Source organism: Macaca nemestrina, chromosome 11 (assembly GCF_043159975.1).
Source record: "Macaca nemestrina isolate mMacNem1 chromosome 11, mMacNem.hap1, whole genome shotgun sequence".
In the NCBI taxonomy this organism is placed as follows: Eukaryota; Metazoa; Chordata; class Mammalia; order Primates; family Cercopithecidae; genus Macaca; species Macaca nemestrina.
The window spans coordinates 131,639,284-131,658,795 of NC_092135.1; the positions used below are offsets into that span (position 1 = coordinate 131,639,284).

Sequence of the window (19,512 nt, forward strand, 5' to 3'; positions counted from 1 at the left end):
ACTTCATTTATAATGTTTCAAACAAAAACAAACATATGACAAAAAGTTAACATTTGTCCATTTTGGGTGGTAGGTATATGAGTTTTCCCTAAATTATTTTTTGTATTCTCCTATATTTTCTTCAATTCAAGACCAAAATTAAAGAACCAAAAAGCAAATGTAAATGATTACCTAGTTCCTTCATTAATTTTAATTCCTTTATGGCTTTAATTCGAATATCAAACACCATCTAAAATAGATAAATAAAATAATGACTAAGTTGTAAAAAACGGGAGGTGATGAAAATGAGGATTGTCACTGTGTGCATAAACAAATTATTTGAGATATTAATTACCTGACATTTAGTAGTTTTTGCCTACTTAAAATTTTTCCATCCCTGAAATTCTTTTATAAGATCAAAAGCAAAAACTTAGATCTTCATAATTAAGTTTTTACCAAATTGATGTTAATTGGAACAGAAAGGACACCTACAGAAAACTAAAGAAACAATTGTAGCTGAAAGGCAATAAGCTGACAAACCACTAACTTTTCTCATGAAAGTAAACAAAATAAACTCAGGGCAATCACATTTCTCTATGTCAGGAATGATGAGTGTGGGCCAGTAAGCATAAATAAAAATGTATACTATCAGCCCAAGAGCACTATTTAAAATTGCTGTTTAAATGACTTTATTTTAGATTCTTTCCCTTTTTTGGTTTAACCGAATTTTCTCTAGGATATAAAATCTTGGAAATTTAGGAGTAAAACTGATGTCAGACAATCTATCCTCCCACAGTACCCCACACTGTGGAAAGAAGAAACAGAATGAGTCATAAAGGACTTCACCAAAGTCTCTCACTTAGGGTCAAGGTACTAGATCTTCCCAACTTTAGTGTATTCATCTTAGTGTATAAATATTAACACACTTTAAGAAATTATAATATTTATATAAAAGAAAACAACATTCTAGTAAGTTTCAACTTGTTATAGAAAAAAAACCCATAATGAATTGAGACTACATAAATATAAAAAGGTATTTCCTAAGATGATGTTTAAGGAAACTAGTCTTCAAATGGAGAACTAGAAGAGTTCCTTTTAAGAACACCTGGCTTTATAGAAAAACAGAGTACAATGTAAAACCATTTAAGATAAATTTAAAAAACAGAAGTCCACAACACAAAACCAAAACACATGTATACTTGGTTTAAAAAAAAAATACAGAAAAGACCCTTGAAAATAGCATTTTCAAGGAAGCCAGAGAATTCCATGAACTAACTAAATAAGTAACTCCCACATTCTAATTCTAGGCTTTGGAGGAAACTTTAAAAGGCACGTACTTTCTTGAAATATGCTAAGAGCCAACTAACATAGGTAAACAAGCAATAATCAAATGTTAAATAAAAAGCTAACTTCCTAAGATTTGAAGTCTCTTGACACAACTGTTCTGAAAGATTAAGGTATTGTTTTAATTATATTCTACTCACTGTGTTAACAGTTGCTGATATTTTAACCTGCTTCTCTTCAGAGTCTACCTGGCATAAATTTTTAACATGGAGCCAGTCAATCTCATTTATACTAGTGACCCATTTCTCTTCCTTGGTCAACAAGCTGTAGGTAAAAAGAAAAGATCAGAAATTAATACCTTTCCTTAGGCATCACTTCCAAAGCTCTGCATGTGTCACTTAACGTGACTAATTAGAGGTGACCAGTTCTACTGAGTCGTTTCTATGATAAGTGGGCTATCTTTGCAGGGTAATGTTAGGCAGTAGTCTACAGAGTCTATATTCATGACTCCAAATATTCTTTGATTTTCCCACATAATTTGTTGCCACATTTTTCCACAGAGAACTTCCGTAAGTAAACAATCAGTTGCTCACTTCTGCCTGCACCCTGCAATCACTAGGGGAGCTTTAAAAGAGCGCCTAGGCCAGGAGCCTACCCTACCTGATCTAGATTTCATTTAACAACAGGGCAGCCATGTGTAGTCTGTAGACTGACACTGCACAAAAGGGCCACGTCTAAGGAGTGTCACACATGGCATATACATTGTATACTGAATTTTTGAGAGTTTTGTTTTATAAAAGCAGTCGGCAGTAGAGTATCTTGTTCTAACATTTTCCTGCAGATAGTAGTAAAGGGTCCTGAAGAGGTGCCTTCTTTCCAATTCACAAAGAAGCACTAATGGGCTTGCAGAAGTCCTCTTTGGGAATGTGCATCAGAGCTCTGAAACATAATTCTACTCTTTATTGCAGTTATTCCATTCTGAGCTCCCACCTTAAGCTAGCAATCCCAAATACAAAGTGTGAAGCACAAGATGTTCCGTGAAGACTACCTTAAAATAGTGAAAAACTGTATGATAATCATGACAATGACTGCATTAACTAAAACATTTAGCACTTACTGTGTGTACTTTGTAAGCACTTAACTCTTTCAATCTTCTCAACTCTATGAAGCTGGCACTAGTTATTATCCCCATTTTACAGACAAGAAGACTGAGCAGAGAAAGACGAAATACCTTGCCCAAGGTCCCATTACATCCTACTGACTTGCCTAGGAGCACAGCTAGGCAAACTACATAGATTACTATGTATCCATCCAAGGCAGTTTATAAAGAGTCTACAAATCTCAAGGTTGGGCAGAGGGGATGGAAAGCAAGATACATCTACAAAATAATCATTATTAGGTTTAAAAAGAAAGGCACCCAAATGCTAACAGTAATTAACAGTGCATGGTGAGAAGAGGGATTTCCCCAGTCCCAATAAATGTATATTGCCTTTTATAAAGGAAATACAGTTCTTATAAACAAGGTGGAGAATGTCTGAGAAACCCCTGTCCAAAAGAGTAACAGTGGTAAGTGTACTATGAAATAAATGGTCCATAAGTGCTCTGCTGCTCTGTGTCAAAGCCACTATAAATAATGATGCAGAAGTCCTGCAATCTAAGTAAATTTGTAGCACTGAGAAAACAGGGAACTTGAAATCTTCAATATATGGAAATATTGCAGCTACAGTGTATGACACATTGACTACAGCAAAGTACTATCACAGACACAGATGACAAAAAGACAGATGTAGCTTTAAATGGGACCGCAGGATTCATGGGGGCAATTCGCCAGGTAACTGCTCTATTTGGGCAACTGGGCTCTCAAGAGTCACAGAAGGGATTATAAGGAAACCATGAGTCAACTTATGGGTCTCCTGAAACAAAATATCCAGAAACAATTTAGCCATAATGTTTATACCTTCTTCAGGAAGATTTTCAGGAATTTTCTCTGCGAGAATGTTCCTTCAGTTTTATAACCAGCGCTAATCAGAATTCACCTGATAACTTGCATTATAGCCAACTAATTGATACTCTATATAGTCTAGAAAATCAGGGATACTTATATTATTTTCTCACCACATTTACCAAAAGTCCCTTACAAAACATCATTTTTTTCTCTAAGTTACATAACCTACAACATTCGTGTATACAATATTTAGAACATAATGTCTAGAAATAAAGAAACATTCAACCCTTGTCACTAAAATAAAGCTTTAGAGTTCTGCTGGGTGGTACTGTAATTAAAATGACTTTTAGAAATCCTTTTTCTCCTATTAGCGAGTTACCTGTTATCATCATGAGAATCCTGAATTAAAACTGAGCTTCCATTTCCGAGCCCTTGCTCCCTGAACGTCTTCCTCATGTCTTCCTTGGAGATGGCCATCCAACCCTCCCCACCTGGGCATCCAGCACTGTTGATGAAGATGACACCTGCTGGGATTGCTAAGGCTGTGAGAACAGTGCCCACTTCTGCATTAGATGGAAAGACATGTGGAGATTCTATCACCTGGCAACACTTTTCTCCTTCACTGCTTGTGTCCAGATGAAGAACATTTAAAAGCAGAGGTTCGCAGTCAATACCAGTTTGAATGTGGACTCCACCAACCTGCAATCATATCAAGGAAACCATTAGTACAGTTGATACTTGCCAACATTGTCAACATAACATGGTAAAAGATTACTCTTAGAGAACAACCCTCATTTTTTCCAAGTGAAATAAAATTTTCACAAATGTCTGTTAAGCATCAAAGGAACAACTTCAGATCTGTCTTTTGAAACTTTCTTATCTACCTTTTATTTTTTTAGAAGAAATCTACGATAGACTGGAGATAGAGATTTATGAGTTATCACGGGTGGTGATGAAGCCAGATTGGCCAAGGTCAGTTCACAGAGTGGCTGAAGTGCTCCTGGCCACCCTCTAGAGATAGAAAATTCACTGTCCACCTCCAAACCACCCCAACGACTCCCCAACTCAGTATAGATCCTCACTCTTCTAAATTCCCACACGCGCTATGCACAGACCCCTACTCCAGCACATATGGTGCAGTTCTTCACACAATGAGGGCCTAAAAGGACTGGCCTTTGACCTAGCATCTGACACACAACCTGGTATAACGGAGGCGCTCAAGAAATGTCTCCTTGACGTACAACTAGCACTGATTGTCTAACATTTATCAAGCATTTCAGTAGTTTTCTAATATCTAATTGCCCTCACATAGGCTGAATAAAATTTCATTACAATGACTTTTTTTTTGAGATGGAGTCTTGCCCTGTCACCCAGGCTGGAGTCCAGTGGTATAATCTCAGCTCACTGCAACCTCCACTTTCCAGGTTCAAGCGATTCTCCTGCCTCAGCCTCCCAAGTCACTGGGACTACAGGCATACACCACCATGCCCGGCCAATTTTTGTATTTTTAGTAGAGATGGGGTTTCACCATGTTGGCCAGGCTGGTCTTGAATTCCTGACCTCAGGTGATCTGCCTGCCTCGCCCTCCCAAAGTACTGGGATTACAGGCATGAGCCACCATGCCCAGCCATTACGACTTTTAAAACATCCAAAATTATCACGAATATTTCTTCAGCAATTTTTTTTACCTCCACCCCATTCCACACAAAGATATCTTCTCCATCAGCAATTTCAGTTTCACACAGTGTCAGTTCATCCCCTAGAAAGAGATCACCAGTGAGACCATTCATCACGACCATCAGAAATGACTGAGCTAAAGAAAGAGCTGAGACAAATATTTGTTTGAAAAAGTATTTTCACTAAGGAAAATTTAAAAAGTAGTAATTATTTTTATTCTATTGACATCTCATTTCGTAATTTTTCTTTAAAATGTTGTTACAAAAGCTTTGTGAGCATGGTGGCAGGACAAAAGAGAAAATCCAAAGGTCAAGTGTACTTGAGGCACATGACATTGGAAACAGGAGTTAGGCTTAGGCATGGAATGGTCCCAGCTCCACTGATACGTCCATAACACAAGCTGTATGTCTTTGTGTGCTTCAAGTCTCTCAGCTCAGTTTTTTCATTTATGAAATGGGGATAAAAGAATTTTATGAGAATCAAGTGAGATAATTAACATAAAACACCTATTACAGATTTTGGTCCAAATTAGATGTTACTGCCACTACTGTTAATTTTCATTGTTTTGCTGCTATTTAAAGGAAGTAAACGCTTTCAAACTCCCAAAGTATTTCTTGTTTTACTACAAAATCTGAAGCTGAGAGTTGGGCAGAAAATCAAGTCATATAAATATGATTCAGATGGTTTGAAACCATGTTGCTCAACAATATGTGTCAATATAAAAAATTCTAAAGCTTTTCAAGAAATTTTTAGTAGGGTAGCCTTAATTTGAGAAAAAATAAAATGTTTCCATGTTAGAAGAATTTCACACATTATATAAACTGTACACATTAAAACTCGGATATATTATTTCTTTTGGAAAACTTACAGTGTGAAGATAATCTACTTAGTTAAGCAAGTAGTAGGTGGGGAAGGACTGACAAGGAGCAGAAAATCACAGATGAGCCGGACAAAAATATAGATGTATAAGAGTGAGTTGCTATGTTTTCATATTTATCTTACCGCCAAGTGTCTGGTAAATGTGAAGTCCTGCTGGTACAAGCTTTGCAACACTAAGAACCATGTCTCCTTCCCAAAATTCTAACAGCTGAAGAAGATTAATGAAAGAAAAGAGAACATTGAAAAGTGACACATACATATCACCTTTCCAGGTTACTGTGCCAACTTACATAAGAAGATGACACAAAGAGCAAGCAAATGAATACTCTCACTCCCAGCCAACACCGCAAACTTCAAAAGAAGGCATCGCTTGTTAAATTAGTCAAATCCCAAGACGGCTAATCTCCTCCATTCCTGAGTGAAGAATTCTGGCATACACGAAGGGTACAACAACCATCTAAACAATTCTGCTTAATATATAGGAAGAGCACTTTTCTCAGAAAGCAAGTTGATGAGCATGCCAGCCTAGGAATTTTTACTCAAAAGAGCAAGACTAATTTGTGGAATTAGCAATGTTGAGGGAAATGCAGTCCTGACTCTAGCACATACTCATCTTCTAGTTGCTTGAAAGGAATGTCTCCCATTGCAAATTTATAAAGGTGCATTACCAGTTTACTTAATAGATTACCAGGGCTTCGTTTCTAGATCTGAGAGTCTCAGCACCGTGGCAAGATCACCAAAATAATATCACCATAAAAGTCATTCCTATCTAGTCATTCTCTACAATACCATAAGGTATTTTCTTAAAAAGAAATTTCTTATTTACAAGCAATTAGTTTGCTGTGAACTAAGTTTCCTAGCCTCTTGTCAGTAACTTCCTTGTAAGAGAATAGTTAGTAGGGATATACATTTAAAACACCAAAAAGCACAGACTGGAGTGTACCTCACACTTACAAAGTGAATAAGATCCTTTCCATTTAAAATATCCCCCTAGACAGGTTCAGATTCCCACATCCACCTGTATCAACAATGCTAGAATTGGCTCAGAAATAAATTTCTAATGAAAAAGTTCAGAAACATTAGACAATTTTAGAAATCCTGACACTGATCTAGTGTTTAAATAACTTCAAATCAACTAAGGTTAAAAGGGAAATTGCTTTGCTTTTCTTAGCAGAAGAAAATTGAAAGAAAGCTAATAGTTTTGGTGAGTAATAGGATTTTTCAGAAAACTCATTAAACTAATTTCTGGGAAAAAACACAAAAAGCTAACATTTTCTATCTCCCTTTTCCTTAATCAGAAAGTAGTGTGGAGCAGGAGTGTGATTAGGAGGAAAAAACCCTAGATGAAGAGTAAGGAGACCAGGGACGGGGTCCCAGCTCCATCAACTAGGTTTAGGACCATAGGCAAGACATTGAGTCTCTTTAAATCACACTGCCTCGTCTTCAAATGGGGCTAATGTATCTTCATGAGATTAAAGAACCAAATCATATAATTTATATGAAAGCAGTGTAAGTAAAATAAAGAACACTGCTGTTACTATTATCATCATTAAAACACATCTTGAAAATGACTTGGAGACTACAGCACTGTTTTCACTCTAGACTAATAGATACTTTCCTTCACTTAAGAGTATTATTAATAAATACTGTTCTACACTACAGGATACAAAGTTAGTTGCTTTTACTTGTTCAGTAGTTCTCAGTTTTAAACAACATGCTCATCTTTATCTTTTCGCTCTCTTTGAAAGGCAATTTGCTTTCATTTATTTTCTAAAAAAGAGACAACTTCATACTCTTTCTTCCCCTCAAATAAAATGTACCAGCCTGATGGTCCACCTGAAAAGCTGCTGGTAGGAGCTGTGGAGAAAAGCCTCCTAAAAGACTTAGAAGATCTGGGTCATCCCTCTGTGAAGTGGCAGATGTCAGGTCTTTCTAAGCAGCTTTGAAAAATAAAGTTGTATCCTAAACAGAATGAAATGGACAGTCTAGCTGGAGATGGTCCTTGATGTCTAAATTAAGAGGAAGTAAGGCTGTATTACCTGAAATATTGACTGCCGGAGATCTCCTAAAGTTTTTCTTTTATCAAAGGTCAAATCCCACACACTTTCTGTTTGAGAGACTACCGGGTGCAGAGCCCCATTGAAGAAATGGTACTGAGGGCCCAGGTGAAGATGCAATTCAACAGTATTGTTTGCAGAATCACATTCTGCCCTTTAAAGAGGCACAAAAATACATAAATACTGTGTTTTTGTAACAGACACAGTGTTTTATCTCAAACCAAAGATATCTGGCTTACAATACAATTAAGTTCTCCATCCTACCTAAGTAACAATTTTTCTTCTATGAGCCACAATTAGTCACTTTAGTTTTTCAGTCAACAGCAAAAATTCAGTTCTGTCGCCATGAATTCCAAGAGAAAACTGTTTTAACGTGGGCTGCAATGTTAACTCCATTTCTCTGAACAAAGGCTGACACCTGAAATCTTCTAATTCTGAGATTATATTATAGTTATGAACAAAATGCTAGAGATCTGCTTACATAATTGTGTTAAGTAGCAGATTTACTTCTATGTCATCTATCATCCTTATTTCCACTAGATTTTGCACACTCTCACTCTCCCATGACTTTTTTTTTTTTTTTTTTTTTTAAAGACAGAGTCTCACTGTGTCACCCAGGCTGGAGTGCAGTGGTGCCATCCTGGCTCACTGCAACCTCCACCTTCTAGGTTCAAGCAATTCTCCTGCCTCAGTCTCCTGAGTAGCTGGGATTACATGTGTGTGCCACCACGCCTGGCTACTTTTTGTATTTTTTGTAGAGACGGGGTTTCACCATGTTGACCAGGCTCCTCTTGAACTCCTGACCTCAGGTGATCCGCCTGCCTCAGTCTCCTAAAGTGCTGGAATTGCAGGTGTGAGGCACTGCGACTGGTCCCACGAAATATTTGAAGCCAGTAGCATGAACCTCCTGAGACCACGTTATCCAGGCTAAAAGTCCTTGGCAGCAGCCTGGTGTCGCCTGCTCTTCTCTGAATGCACTCAGCTGACTTGAAGCCAGCACAAAACACAGGTAGGGTCTGGCCAATGTGGAGCTGGAACGAAGCTTATCGCACAACTCAGGTACTTCAGGACACTTCAGTGAACATGGTCAGAGAGCACAACCACATGAAAGACCTTAGTGCGGGCTGACGACAACCCTTTTTTTTTTTTTTAAATAACAACTGCTAGTCCAGACCACTTATGCAGGTTATTTTTTAGACTTAAGATATTTCACTCTGTTAAGTTTTAATCTTTTTGGTATCTTGGTTTTTGTTGTTTCTTTGCTCTTGTGTCATTCACTGTACTTTTTTCCCCCAGCTCCAAGCCAATGATAAAAATGTCAAATACACCCTGTCATATAATTAGGCATTTGAGTCCACAAGAAGATCATGGGAACATCCATTTTCCTAACCCAATACCTGATTTACTCTAACAGAGCACAAATAAAGAAGCAGTTCTTCAGAGTCAAAGGTGAGGCCCCAAAAGAGAATGCTGAGATTATAAAGTTCTCACAAACCATCTCTTAAAGTAAGAATCCATTATAGGCTTTCCCCCAAGATCAGCATTGGATTCAATAGGTTATAGAATCCATATTTCCCTCCTTTTGAAAATCTGCCCACCTCTGATCCTCTCTCACTACACGCCAGTTCGCTACAACTACTTACCCATGAGGGGTGATTTTCACGGCAGGCTCTCTTTGGACCCAAGGAAATAATCTGGCCAGGCTGGGATACAACTCATTTAGCCCAACTATGTGCTCACTGATTTCTCTACTCGTCTTAGGCTTCAATCCCTACTTAGCAATGGCCATTTTATATGTCACTGTTTAATTCACTCTCACACATAAGGGATAATTTCAAAGTTAAAGCTACCCTCACTATAAAAATTCAGCAGCCAAAGAGACACTTGCATTAACTAGTTGACTATTTCTTTTTCTTGTTAATTTTCATTATTGAATGCTTAAGGCCTAAATTAGATCTTTATTCTCCAGAAACACTAGTCAAACTCTAAAAGTAATTTAAAATTACCTTTTGGTTTGTAGTTCAATGTTAGCTGCATCCATTTCATTCAGTAAATGACATGGAACCCCATATCTTGGATTAGCTCGAGCTGTGAACAAAATTTTTCATTAACTTGTGTTGGCTAAATGAAATCTGGTTGCTGGAAGAGGTAGCATGAAGCCTAGAAAGGACTGTCCTGGGAGCTAGGAAAGCTGCTACTAGTTTGCTGTGTGAATATGAATTTTCTCAGGATCTCAGTTTTCCCATCTGAAACATGAAAAAGTTAGAACAAATGAAAAGTAAATAGTTCTTTAAGATAAGCTAGAAGAATTCAATTTTTTTCAACTCTTTTAAGTATACTTTTTAAAAAGAACACCCAGATTTTCATCTTTTTCTTTTTTCTTCTTCTTTTCTTTACTTTTTTGAGACAGAGTCTCACTTTGTCACCCAGGCTGGAGTGCAGTGGCGTCATCTCAGCTCACTGCAACCTCTGCCTCCCAAGTTCAAGCAATTCTCGTGCCTCAGCCTCCGAGTGGCTGTGATTACAGGCTCGTGCCACCATGCCTGGCTAATTTTTGTATTTTTAGCAGAGACAGGGTTGCACCATGTTGCCCAGGCTGGTTTTGAACTCCTGGCCTCAAGTGATCCGCCCGCCTCAGCCTCCCAATGTGCTGAGATTACAGGCGTGACCCACCATGCCTGGCCTCAGATTTTCATCTTGATTACAAATACAATAACTGACTACTGTAAAAATTCTGGAATTTTTTTTAAGTGTAAAAGAAATAGATGCTGCTCATAATTTCACTCCCAAGACACACACACATACACACACACACACACACAGGCACACACACAATTTTAAAAATTGGGATCATATTCAACAAATCTGTTTTCATTTCATACACTGTATTTTCCAAAGTCTTAAATAAATGATGGCATAGTAGTCCATTCTATAAGTAGCATAATTAACCTAACCAATCTTTTTCTGTTAGACATTAAGGTGATTTCCAATTAATCACTATTTTAAAATAGTAGGAACAATAAACATCTTTGAGCATCAATATTCATATACAGCTCTGATTACTTCAAGACAAACTTGTGAAAGTAGAATTACTGGTTTAAACGGTATGACATTTTCTAGGCTTTTAAATACACATACTCAAACTGATCATATTCCATACTTACCAACTCTGGAGGAAATGTCAACTACTGAGACCCAAGAGTCACAGAAATAGTATCTGACTTGGTGGGGCATCTCACTAATGTTCACCTCATTGCCATTCTTCTTCTTCTTTTTTGATTACAGGTTAAATTGAAAATTTTTTGAAACATAGGAATCTTTCTTTTATAAATTACTTATTTATATTCTTTCCCCAATTTACTACTGAGCACAATGAAATATATGTAAGCGCACTCTACAGATAGGGGAAATTAATTTGTCATATATTTTACTGTTTTCCATTAGCTTGTCATTTGCCTTTTAATTCTGTTTAAGGGTTATATAATATCACTTTTCCCTAGTTTTTTTCTTTCTTTGCTTTTATGCTCAGAAAGGTTTTCTTTACTTTAAAATAAAATATTTATATTTTACACATTTTACGATTCCTTAACATAAATATTAAAGGAACTATAATTTCATTTAAGTGATTTGTATAACAAAGAAAAATGGCTTAATTATTTCCCTAGCAAATAACCAACTTCCCAGTTGTATTTATCGAGTAATTCACGCCCTTCCTTCCCCAGAATATCTGAAGAGCTACCTTACCATGGATTAAAACACAAATATGCTTAGACCAACTCCTGGGTTTACTGCTCTTTTTCAATGATCTGTCTACCTTTTTGCATTGCCACTACACTGTCTTCATTGCTATAACTTTATAAATACGTTTTTACTGATACAGCAAATTCTCCCTCAGTCATCTCTTCTTCAGTTTTTATTACTTTATTTCTCCAGGTGAATTTTAGAATCATTTCATAAAGTTCTATCCCTTCATTCCCAAAAAAGTACACCGAGATTTTGGCTGGATCTTTGTTCAATTCCTAAGCTAACAAGAGAACTGTCATTGAGTACATATTCCAATTATGTACACACTAAAATTAAATTCTATGAAAAAGACTAATACTCCATTTGAAGATATTCTTTTTCTGATAATATATATTTCTATAACTGTGAATTCTGATACACAATATTTTTACCAGAACCATTTCCATATCTTTTTTTCCTCCCAGAAAAATACAAAGCCTTTTTGATTAACAGCATAGTTATGTAACTGTTTTCGATCTGGAAAGTTAATTTCCTTTGATTCACATGCAAATTAGTAACTGCTTTATTTTTATTCTTTATAAAAATGATGGCTATTCTCATTCTCTAAGAACAATATTCTCATCTCTAATAATAGATATGTCTCAATCTATAAAGCTTTTCTCATTAGAGTTTTTAACTTTTGAGCAGACTTTGAGAAGTGATCAAAAAATCTTACTAGGCCTCATGCCTGTAATCCTAGTGAGGCAGGAGAATAGGGTCTGGAGACAGGTAACCTAAGGCTGTTTCGCAGACTTCCTAGAAATAAATTGAAAGGAAAACCCTAACTTTCCATGCCTAAGTAACAAAAGGACCAGAGGCTACTCCGTTTGACCTTTTCTGCGCACACATAGGAAATTGGGTGACCCCAACAAATCAGACTGTGGGTGGAGTCTTTGTTTGCAACTTTGCAACCACTTCAGCCTCTGAATGTTTGCGGTTGGCAACAAATACGACAGAAACAAATCGGACTGATTGCCCGTAAGGTCTTTGTTTGCAACTTTGCAACTTCACTCCAGCCTTTGAATGGGTGTTGCCCCCAACCAATCAGACTGACAGCCGACTATGTCTTCCTTTGCATGGAAGTATAACTTTGTAACTTCACCCTAGCCTCTGATTGGTTCCAGAAAGCAACCAATCAGATGTTTGCACATGAGAGTGACTTTTGTAACTGCATTTCAGCCTTTGGTTAGCTGCTTTCTGCAATCAATCAGACTGACTGTGGGCTACCAATTCATTTACATGAGGTGAGCATGAAGTGGCTAATGGGAAACTTCTAGGAGGTATTTGGACCCGAGAAGATTCTGTATCTGGGTCCTTGAGCCACTGCTCAGGCTGCTCCCACACTGTGGAGTGTAGTTTCGTTTTCAATACATTCCTGCTTTTGTTCTTTTGTTGCTTCATTCTTTGCATTGCTGTGTGTTTTGTCCAATTCTTTGTTCGAAATGCCAAGAACCTGGACAACTTGCAGTCATGACCCTCTACCAATGACACCAGCACTTTGGGAGGCTGAGGTGTGAGCATCATTTGAGGCCAGGAGTTCGAGACCAACCTGGGCAACACAGCAAGACCCTGTCTCTAAAAAAATGAAAATTAGCCAGGTGTGGCAGCATGTGCTTATAGGCCTAGCTACTTGTAGGCCTAGCTTGTAGGCCTAGCTACTAAGGGAAGAGAATCACTTGAGCCCAGGAATTAGAGGCTGCAGTGAACAATCATGCCACTGCACTCCAGCCTGGATGACAGAGTGAGGTTGCATCTCTAAAAATAAATAAATGAATAAACACACAAAAGGTCTTATTGAGAAACAGGAAAATAAAGGAGAAGATATGAAAATATATAAATAAAGGATAAATAATAGAAATAAAAGATATAAATAAACATAAAGGAGAAGATATAAAAGAATCAGGAAAATAAAGAAGATATAAAAATAAGACCAAGGCCACTTAAAATTCAAAGGCAACATATGGCTGAATGACAGAGCCAAGTCTGAGCACATGGCAATTGCACTCAAGTTTGCCAACACAAGAAGGTTTTATGCTATCCAAGGAAAACCAGTTTTGAAAATGTAATGATGATCTTACATTATTACAGGGTAGAAAATTAAAGAGAAGTATATAATCTTTATAAAATGACAAATTGTTAGATTTCATTTGGCATAATATAGTTCTTGTTAGCTTTAAAATATTTTAAGTTGTTCCAAGAGTAAACCTTTTTTTAAAAGAATAAAAACTCAAATAGCATTCCATGTTTATCTTCTAAAGCCATTAACTGAAACAAATAGGAACATTTTTCTTTCCATACCTTCAGGGGGTCTCTGCAACTGGGATTTCCGATAAAACAACATGTAGGCACTTTCTTTACCCTGAAATTGCTGTTCAATATCCTTTTCCCTGATTGGCTGGACTTTAGAATCATTTATATCAAACCAGTGGGGACAGGAGATGCTACTGTTTAAACCTGGGGATTCTGGAGGAAGCGTCTCGAAAATTTGCTGGTCATTCCTTTGGAAATCAGACTCAGCCTGGAGAGAACCATTCTTCAAGAGACGAACTATACTTTCATCTGAACTGAGTAGAAATATCTGAGAATGGAGCTGTAAGAACTACACAGAAACAGACAAAAAAAAATGCGAAGTTAATTATTCAAACAAAAATTAGAAGTGATTAAAAAATGTTTTCTTCCTTTCTGTGATTAGATCGTTTAACTTCATTTTTATTTTTGACCTGGCCAGCTAGGGAGGAAAATCCATCTAGGTATAATAAAACATTTAATAAAACCACAGTGCTCTGTTAAATAGTCTGATAGTTACACGAAGGGAGGAAGTCGCTATGCTACAATCTAAAAAGCATTTTAATTATACCTCACTAGTGCTGTTTAAAAAAGTATTTAAGTGGAACAGATTAGGTAGAACACTTTTGAAATATTTAAAAGCAATCTAACCAAGGCACAAAACAAAAGCAGTCACACAGTGTACCACCATAAAAGATAATTTGAAAACCCAGACAGACTCTGTTGGGATAAGGTAGTAATTATCAACCTAAATTATCTTTTAACCCGAACTAAAGTGAATGTTGTCTGTTCTAAAAGCTGGCAGACAAGCTCAGAAAATCAAAGCAAAGTAAGGGTTAAGTTACAATCCCAAAGTTCTTGCTAAAGGATTAGGAAGAAAAAAATATCTTTCTCCATTGCCTGTCTCTACCTCCCCATCCCCTATGCCTCTATCCTCTCACTTTCTAACCTCTGTCTGGCCTTGCGTCTCTTCCTTTTCTCTCAGCCTAATTTACTTATATAGAAAATTACTTGGGAGTTAAATTTAACACGTGGGTACTTCATCAATCACCCTGGAAAGGTGATTTGTGCATTTTTCTCTTGGAAAGAAAGTAATCTGTGGTAATGTCAACTCTCTAATCAAAAGTATTATTTTATCAACAAACAGAAGAGTGTAGGGCATAACCCAAAGACAACACTGTTAACACTGTGTATGAGAACAGAGAGTAAAATATCGTTGTAGCTAATTTGTTTTAAGGTACAAAAAAGTATCAACAACTTGAAAGCTTTGAGTAATGAACTTCCTTTTCATTTTTTTTGGTTCTTTGGGTTTTTAAGTAATGAACTTTCTATATAGCCACGCTTTTCTTTGATAGTTGAGAATTAACTCTTTTAAGCCTCAAACATCAATGCAGTCTGTCCCAGTAATGACAAATAAATTTTCTTAGACTAATATTCCTAATAAAAATGATAAACTCTACGCAAAACAAGGAAAACGACTGTTGGGAAAGGAACCCAAAGTAGGCATAAAGTGAAGACATAATTCTTTAAAGAAGGGAAGCAAACCAGGTGAGTTCTGCACTCACCGACTACTACCCAGTTTGTAGCACTGCACGGTGGAACAGATTTCAAGAAAAGGCAAGAGTCTTACTGGGCTGAGGGGACAGAATCTGAGAATAGCAGAGACGCGAGATCCCACAAAACAGCCCCAGTTCTGTATCAAATCCTCCTAAATCCTTGGCTAACTCCTAAATGGTAGAATGGACAGCGCAGAGCCCAGGAGAGAGTTATCAGTCAGGAGGTTCGACAGCTGAGCAGGGTTGCCTGCTGCCAAGAAGAAAGAACAAGGAGTTCAAGTCCTGCCAAATTAGAAAGAGATAGCAAACTTTTTCTTAAAGAGCCAGATGGTAAATATTTCAGAAGCAAAACTGAGAACATTACTTAGTACTCACCTCACCTTTTAAAAAGTAACCATTTAAAAATGTAAGGCATGTTCTTAGCTCAAGACTGTAAGAACAGGCAGCAGGCCACATTTTGCCCACAGGCCATTGTAACGGACACACCCTAAAGCCCAAAATTTAACTTCCACAGACTCTAAAAGATTCAAAGGTAATTTGAGGGCTTGTTAGAATGCAATGCAAAGATCTTTAGAGAAAAATAACATAATCCAGAGTCTCCACAACACATCATCCACAATATGAGATTATATGGAGCAGGAGGGCAAGACATGGGGAGATGATGGTCAAAGGATACAAAGCCTCAATTCAAAGGTAGGAATAAGTTGTTTTTCTTAAAAAATATATTGCACAGTGTGGCAAATACAGAAAATAATAACATACTGTAGATTTCAAAATTGCTGAGAGTAAATTTCACCACAAAAAATAAATATTTGAGATGATGGATATGTTCATTGTTTGATTTAATTATTCTGTATTGTATCTGCAAATTAAAACATCAATCTGTACCTCTACAAATATATACAACTAAAATTTATCAATTTGTAATTAAAAAATAAAAATTTATATTGAAAAGATTATATGACATGCAAAGAAACAGGACAATGTTATTCATAATCAAGAGATGGAATGGTCAATTCAAAAGAGAATAAAAGAGTCAACAGAATCAAATTCAGAATTAATCTAGCTATAATAGCAAATAGCTATTATAAATATGTTAAAAAATTTAAAGGAAAAGATGAATAGAATGGGTAAAGAGAAGGGGAACTTCAGCAGAGAAATGTACACTTTAAATAAGAACTAAGTGGAAAGACTACAACTAAAAAGTATAATATCTGAAATGCATAGCTCATTTGGTGGTCCTAACAGAAGAGTGGCTCAGTAGAAGAAAAAATTAGCAAAGCTGAGGACAGGACAGATCAATGGAAATTGTCCAAATTGAAGCAGGAGAAGAAAAAAATGAAAGAACAAAACACCAGTCTGGCCAACATGGCAAAACCCTCATCTCTACAAAAAAATACAAAAAATTAGCTGGGTATGGTGACACATGCCAGTAATCTCAGCTACTCGGGAGGCTGAGGTTGGAGGATTGCTTGAGCTTGGGAGACAGAGGTTGCAGTGAGCCGAGACTGCGCCACTTCACTTCAGCCTGGGCAAGAGACTGAGACCCTGTCTCAAACAAAACAAAACAAAAGTCCCCAGAACATCTAAGACCTGAGAGGAATTATCAAATGGTCGAATATATACAGTTGGTCCTCAGTATCTGCAGTTTCCAAATCCACAGATTCCACCAACCATGAATCAAAAACATTAAAATAAATAACAGTATAATAGTGAAAAATAATAAAAATTTAAAATACAGTACAACTATTTACATAACATTTATATTGTATTAGGTTTGTTTCCTTTTTTTTCTTTTGGAGACAGGGTATCATTCTGTTGCCCAGTCTGCAGTGCGGTGCATGATCATAGCTCACTGCAGCCTCAGACTCTTAGGCTTAAGCAATCCCCTCACCCTAGCTTCCCGAATAGCTGGGACTACATGTGCGTACCACTGCATCCAGCTAATTTTTAAATTTTTTGTACAGATGGGGTCTTGCTACGTTGCCAGGACTGGTCTTAAAATCCTGGGCTCAAGCGATCCTCTTGCCTAGACCTCCCTTTTGCTGGGATTACAGGTGTAAGCCACCACGCCCAGCCTATGTTAGGTATTACACATAATCTAGTGATAGCTCAAAGTATACAGGAGGATGTGACTAGGCCATATGCAAATACTATGCCATTTCATGAAAGAGACTTGAGCATCTGCAGATTTTAGTGTCATCTGGGGGTTCTAGAACCAATTCCCCATAGATATGGAAGGATGACTGTATATAGTTAGACTCCCAGAAAAAGAAAGAGAGATGAGGCAGAAAAAGAAATTGAAGAAATAATGGCCAAAAGTTTTTCCAAAATTTTAAAAAAGACTTTGGGCCACAGATGTTAAAAATACTTAGCAATAAAATGTAAATAAACACAAGGAACACAATACCTAAATACATTATTGTCAAACTGCTGAAAACCAAAGATAAAAAGAAAATCTTAAAAGCAGACCAAGAAAAAGAAACATTACATTCAAGAGAATGAAATAAAAAAAGACAGTTGGCTTCTCATCCAACATACTGGAAGCCAGAACACAATGGGCCTCTCTAAAACACTGAGAAAAACACAAAGTGATTAACCTAGAATTCTGTATCTATCAAAAATATCACTAAAAAATGAAGGTAAAATAAACATTTTCAGACAAAATCTGGAAGCACTTTTCACCTGCAATTCTGAACTTCAAGAAATGCTAAAGGAAATTCTCTAGGTTGAAGGGAAATGATATTAAATGCAAACCTGGATAAACAATGAGCAATAAACTCCAGAAAAGATAAATATAAAACACTATTCTTTCCTTAATTTATTTAAAAGTCACAAAAGTGTTTAAGCAGAGGTAGTAAAGTATAGTGGAATTTACATTATATGTAATAGTAAAATAGAAGAAGGCAATAGTAGGAAAAATGGGAAAGGGAAAATGAAATTATACTATTGTAAGCATCTTACAGTATACATAAAGTGGTATAATATTAATTTGTAATTTACCATATTAATTTATACATAGTGTAATCACTAGATGAAATTAAATACATAGATTAAAAAGCCAACAAATGAGATAAAAATGGGACACTAAAAATTTATTAATTAATCCAAAAGAAGGCAGGAAAGGAACAAGAAAATAACAAAGAATAGAGGAGAAATAGAAAATAAATAGTAAGATGAGAGATTCAAACCCAGCCATACAAATTATATTAATGTAAATAACTAAACATTCTAATAAAAAGGAAAAGATTGTCAAACTCTCTGTCATCTGATAGAAAATAGAATAGCAGAGAAAATCAACACAGGCAAAGTTGTTTTCTTGAAAAGTTTAATAAACTTGATAAACCCCAGCAATGAAAAAGAAAGCTAAAAAAGACAAATTATCAATATCAGAAATGAAAAAGGAAACATAAGTTCCTATGCTACAGACACTGAAACGATAATATGGTGATATTTTAAACAACTTTATGCCAACAAATTTGACACCTCAGATAAATGAACCAATTCCTTAAAAACCATAATTTTCCAAAATAAACAAGAATCAACTTCATACTGAGACACACATGTATAAGAAAGCTTATATGGCTACATTAATACCAGACAAGGTAGATTTCAAGGCAAGGAATATTAGCAGAGATAAAGACAAGCATTTCTGGTGTGGTGGCTCATGCCTGTAATCCCAGCACTTTGGGAGGCCAAGGTGGGAGGATCTCTTGAGCCCAGAAGTTTGAGACCAGCCTGGGCAACATACGGAGACACCATCTCTACAAAATAAAAAATATAAAAAAGAATTCATAGCCCGGTGAGGCCAGGTGTGCCTGTAGTCTCAACTACTCAGGAGGTTGAGCTAGGAGGATCTCGTGGGCCCAGGAGATCGAGACTGTAGTGAGCTGTGATTGTGCTCCTACACTTCAGTCTGAGTGACAGAGCAAAACTCTGTCTCAAAAAAAAGGCAAGTGTTTCACATCAGGAGGCAATAACAATACTAAGTGTGTATGCACCTAATAATATAGCTTCAGGAAGATACATGAAGCAAAAACTGTCAAAACTTTCTTTTAAAAAAATG

The 19,512-nt window shown here is 36.6% G+C and overlaps 1 protein-coding gene across 8 annotated transcripts in view; it reads right to left on the reverse strand.

Moving 5' to 3' along the window:
* Nucleotides 1-19,512, reverse strand: part of LOC105473892 (ubiquitin specific peptidase 40) — a 93,877-nt gene that overhangs the window by 48,703 nt on the left and 25,662 nt on the right. For all 8 annotated transcript variants that reach the window (XR_011610147.1, XR_982562.2, XR_982563.2 and 5 more), the window contains 8 exons: nt 13,903-14,203; nt 9,828-9,909; nt 7,804-7,975; nt 5,888-5,972; nt 4,897-4,967; nt 3,588-3,907; nt 1,464-1,587; nt 172-229 (listed from right to left, as the gene is read on the reverse strand). Coding sequence is in view for 5 of the 8 variants with exons in the window: in XM_011728062.2 (XP_011726364.2) it covers nt 172-229; nt 1,464-1,587; nt 3,588-3,907; nt 4,897-4,967; nt 5,888-5,972; nt 7,804-7,975; nt 9,828-9,909; nt 13,903-14,203 (1,213 nt within the window). In the remaining 3 variants the exon portion in view is untranslated. The remainder of the gene's footprint in view (nt 1-171; nt 230-1,463; nt 1,588-3,587; nt 3,908-4,896; nt 4,968-5,887; nt 5,973-7,803; nt 7,976-9,827; nt 9,910-13,902; nt 14,204-19,512) is intronic.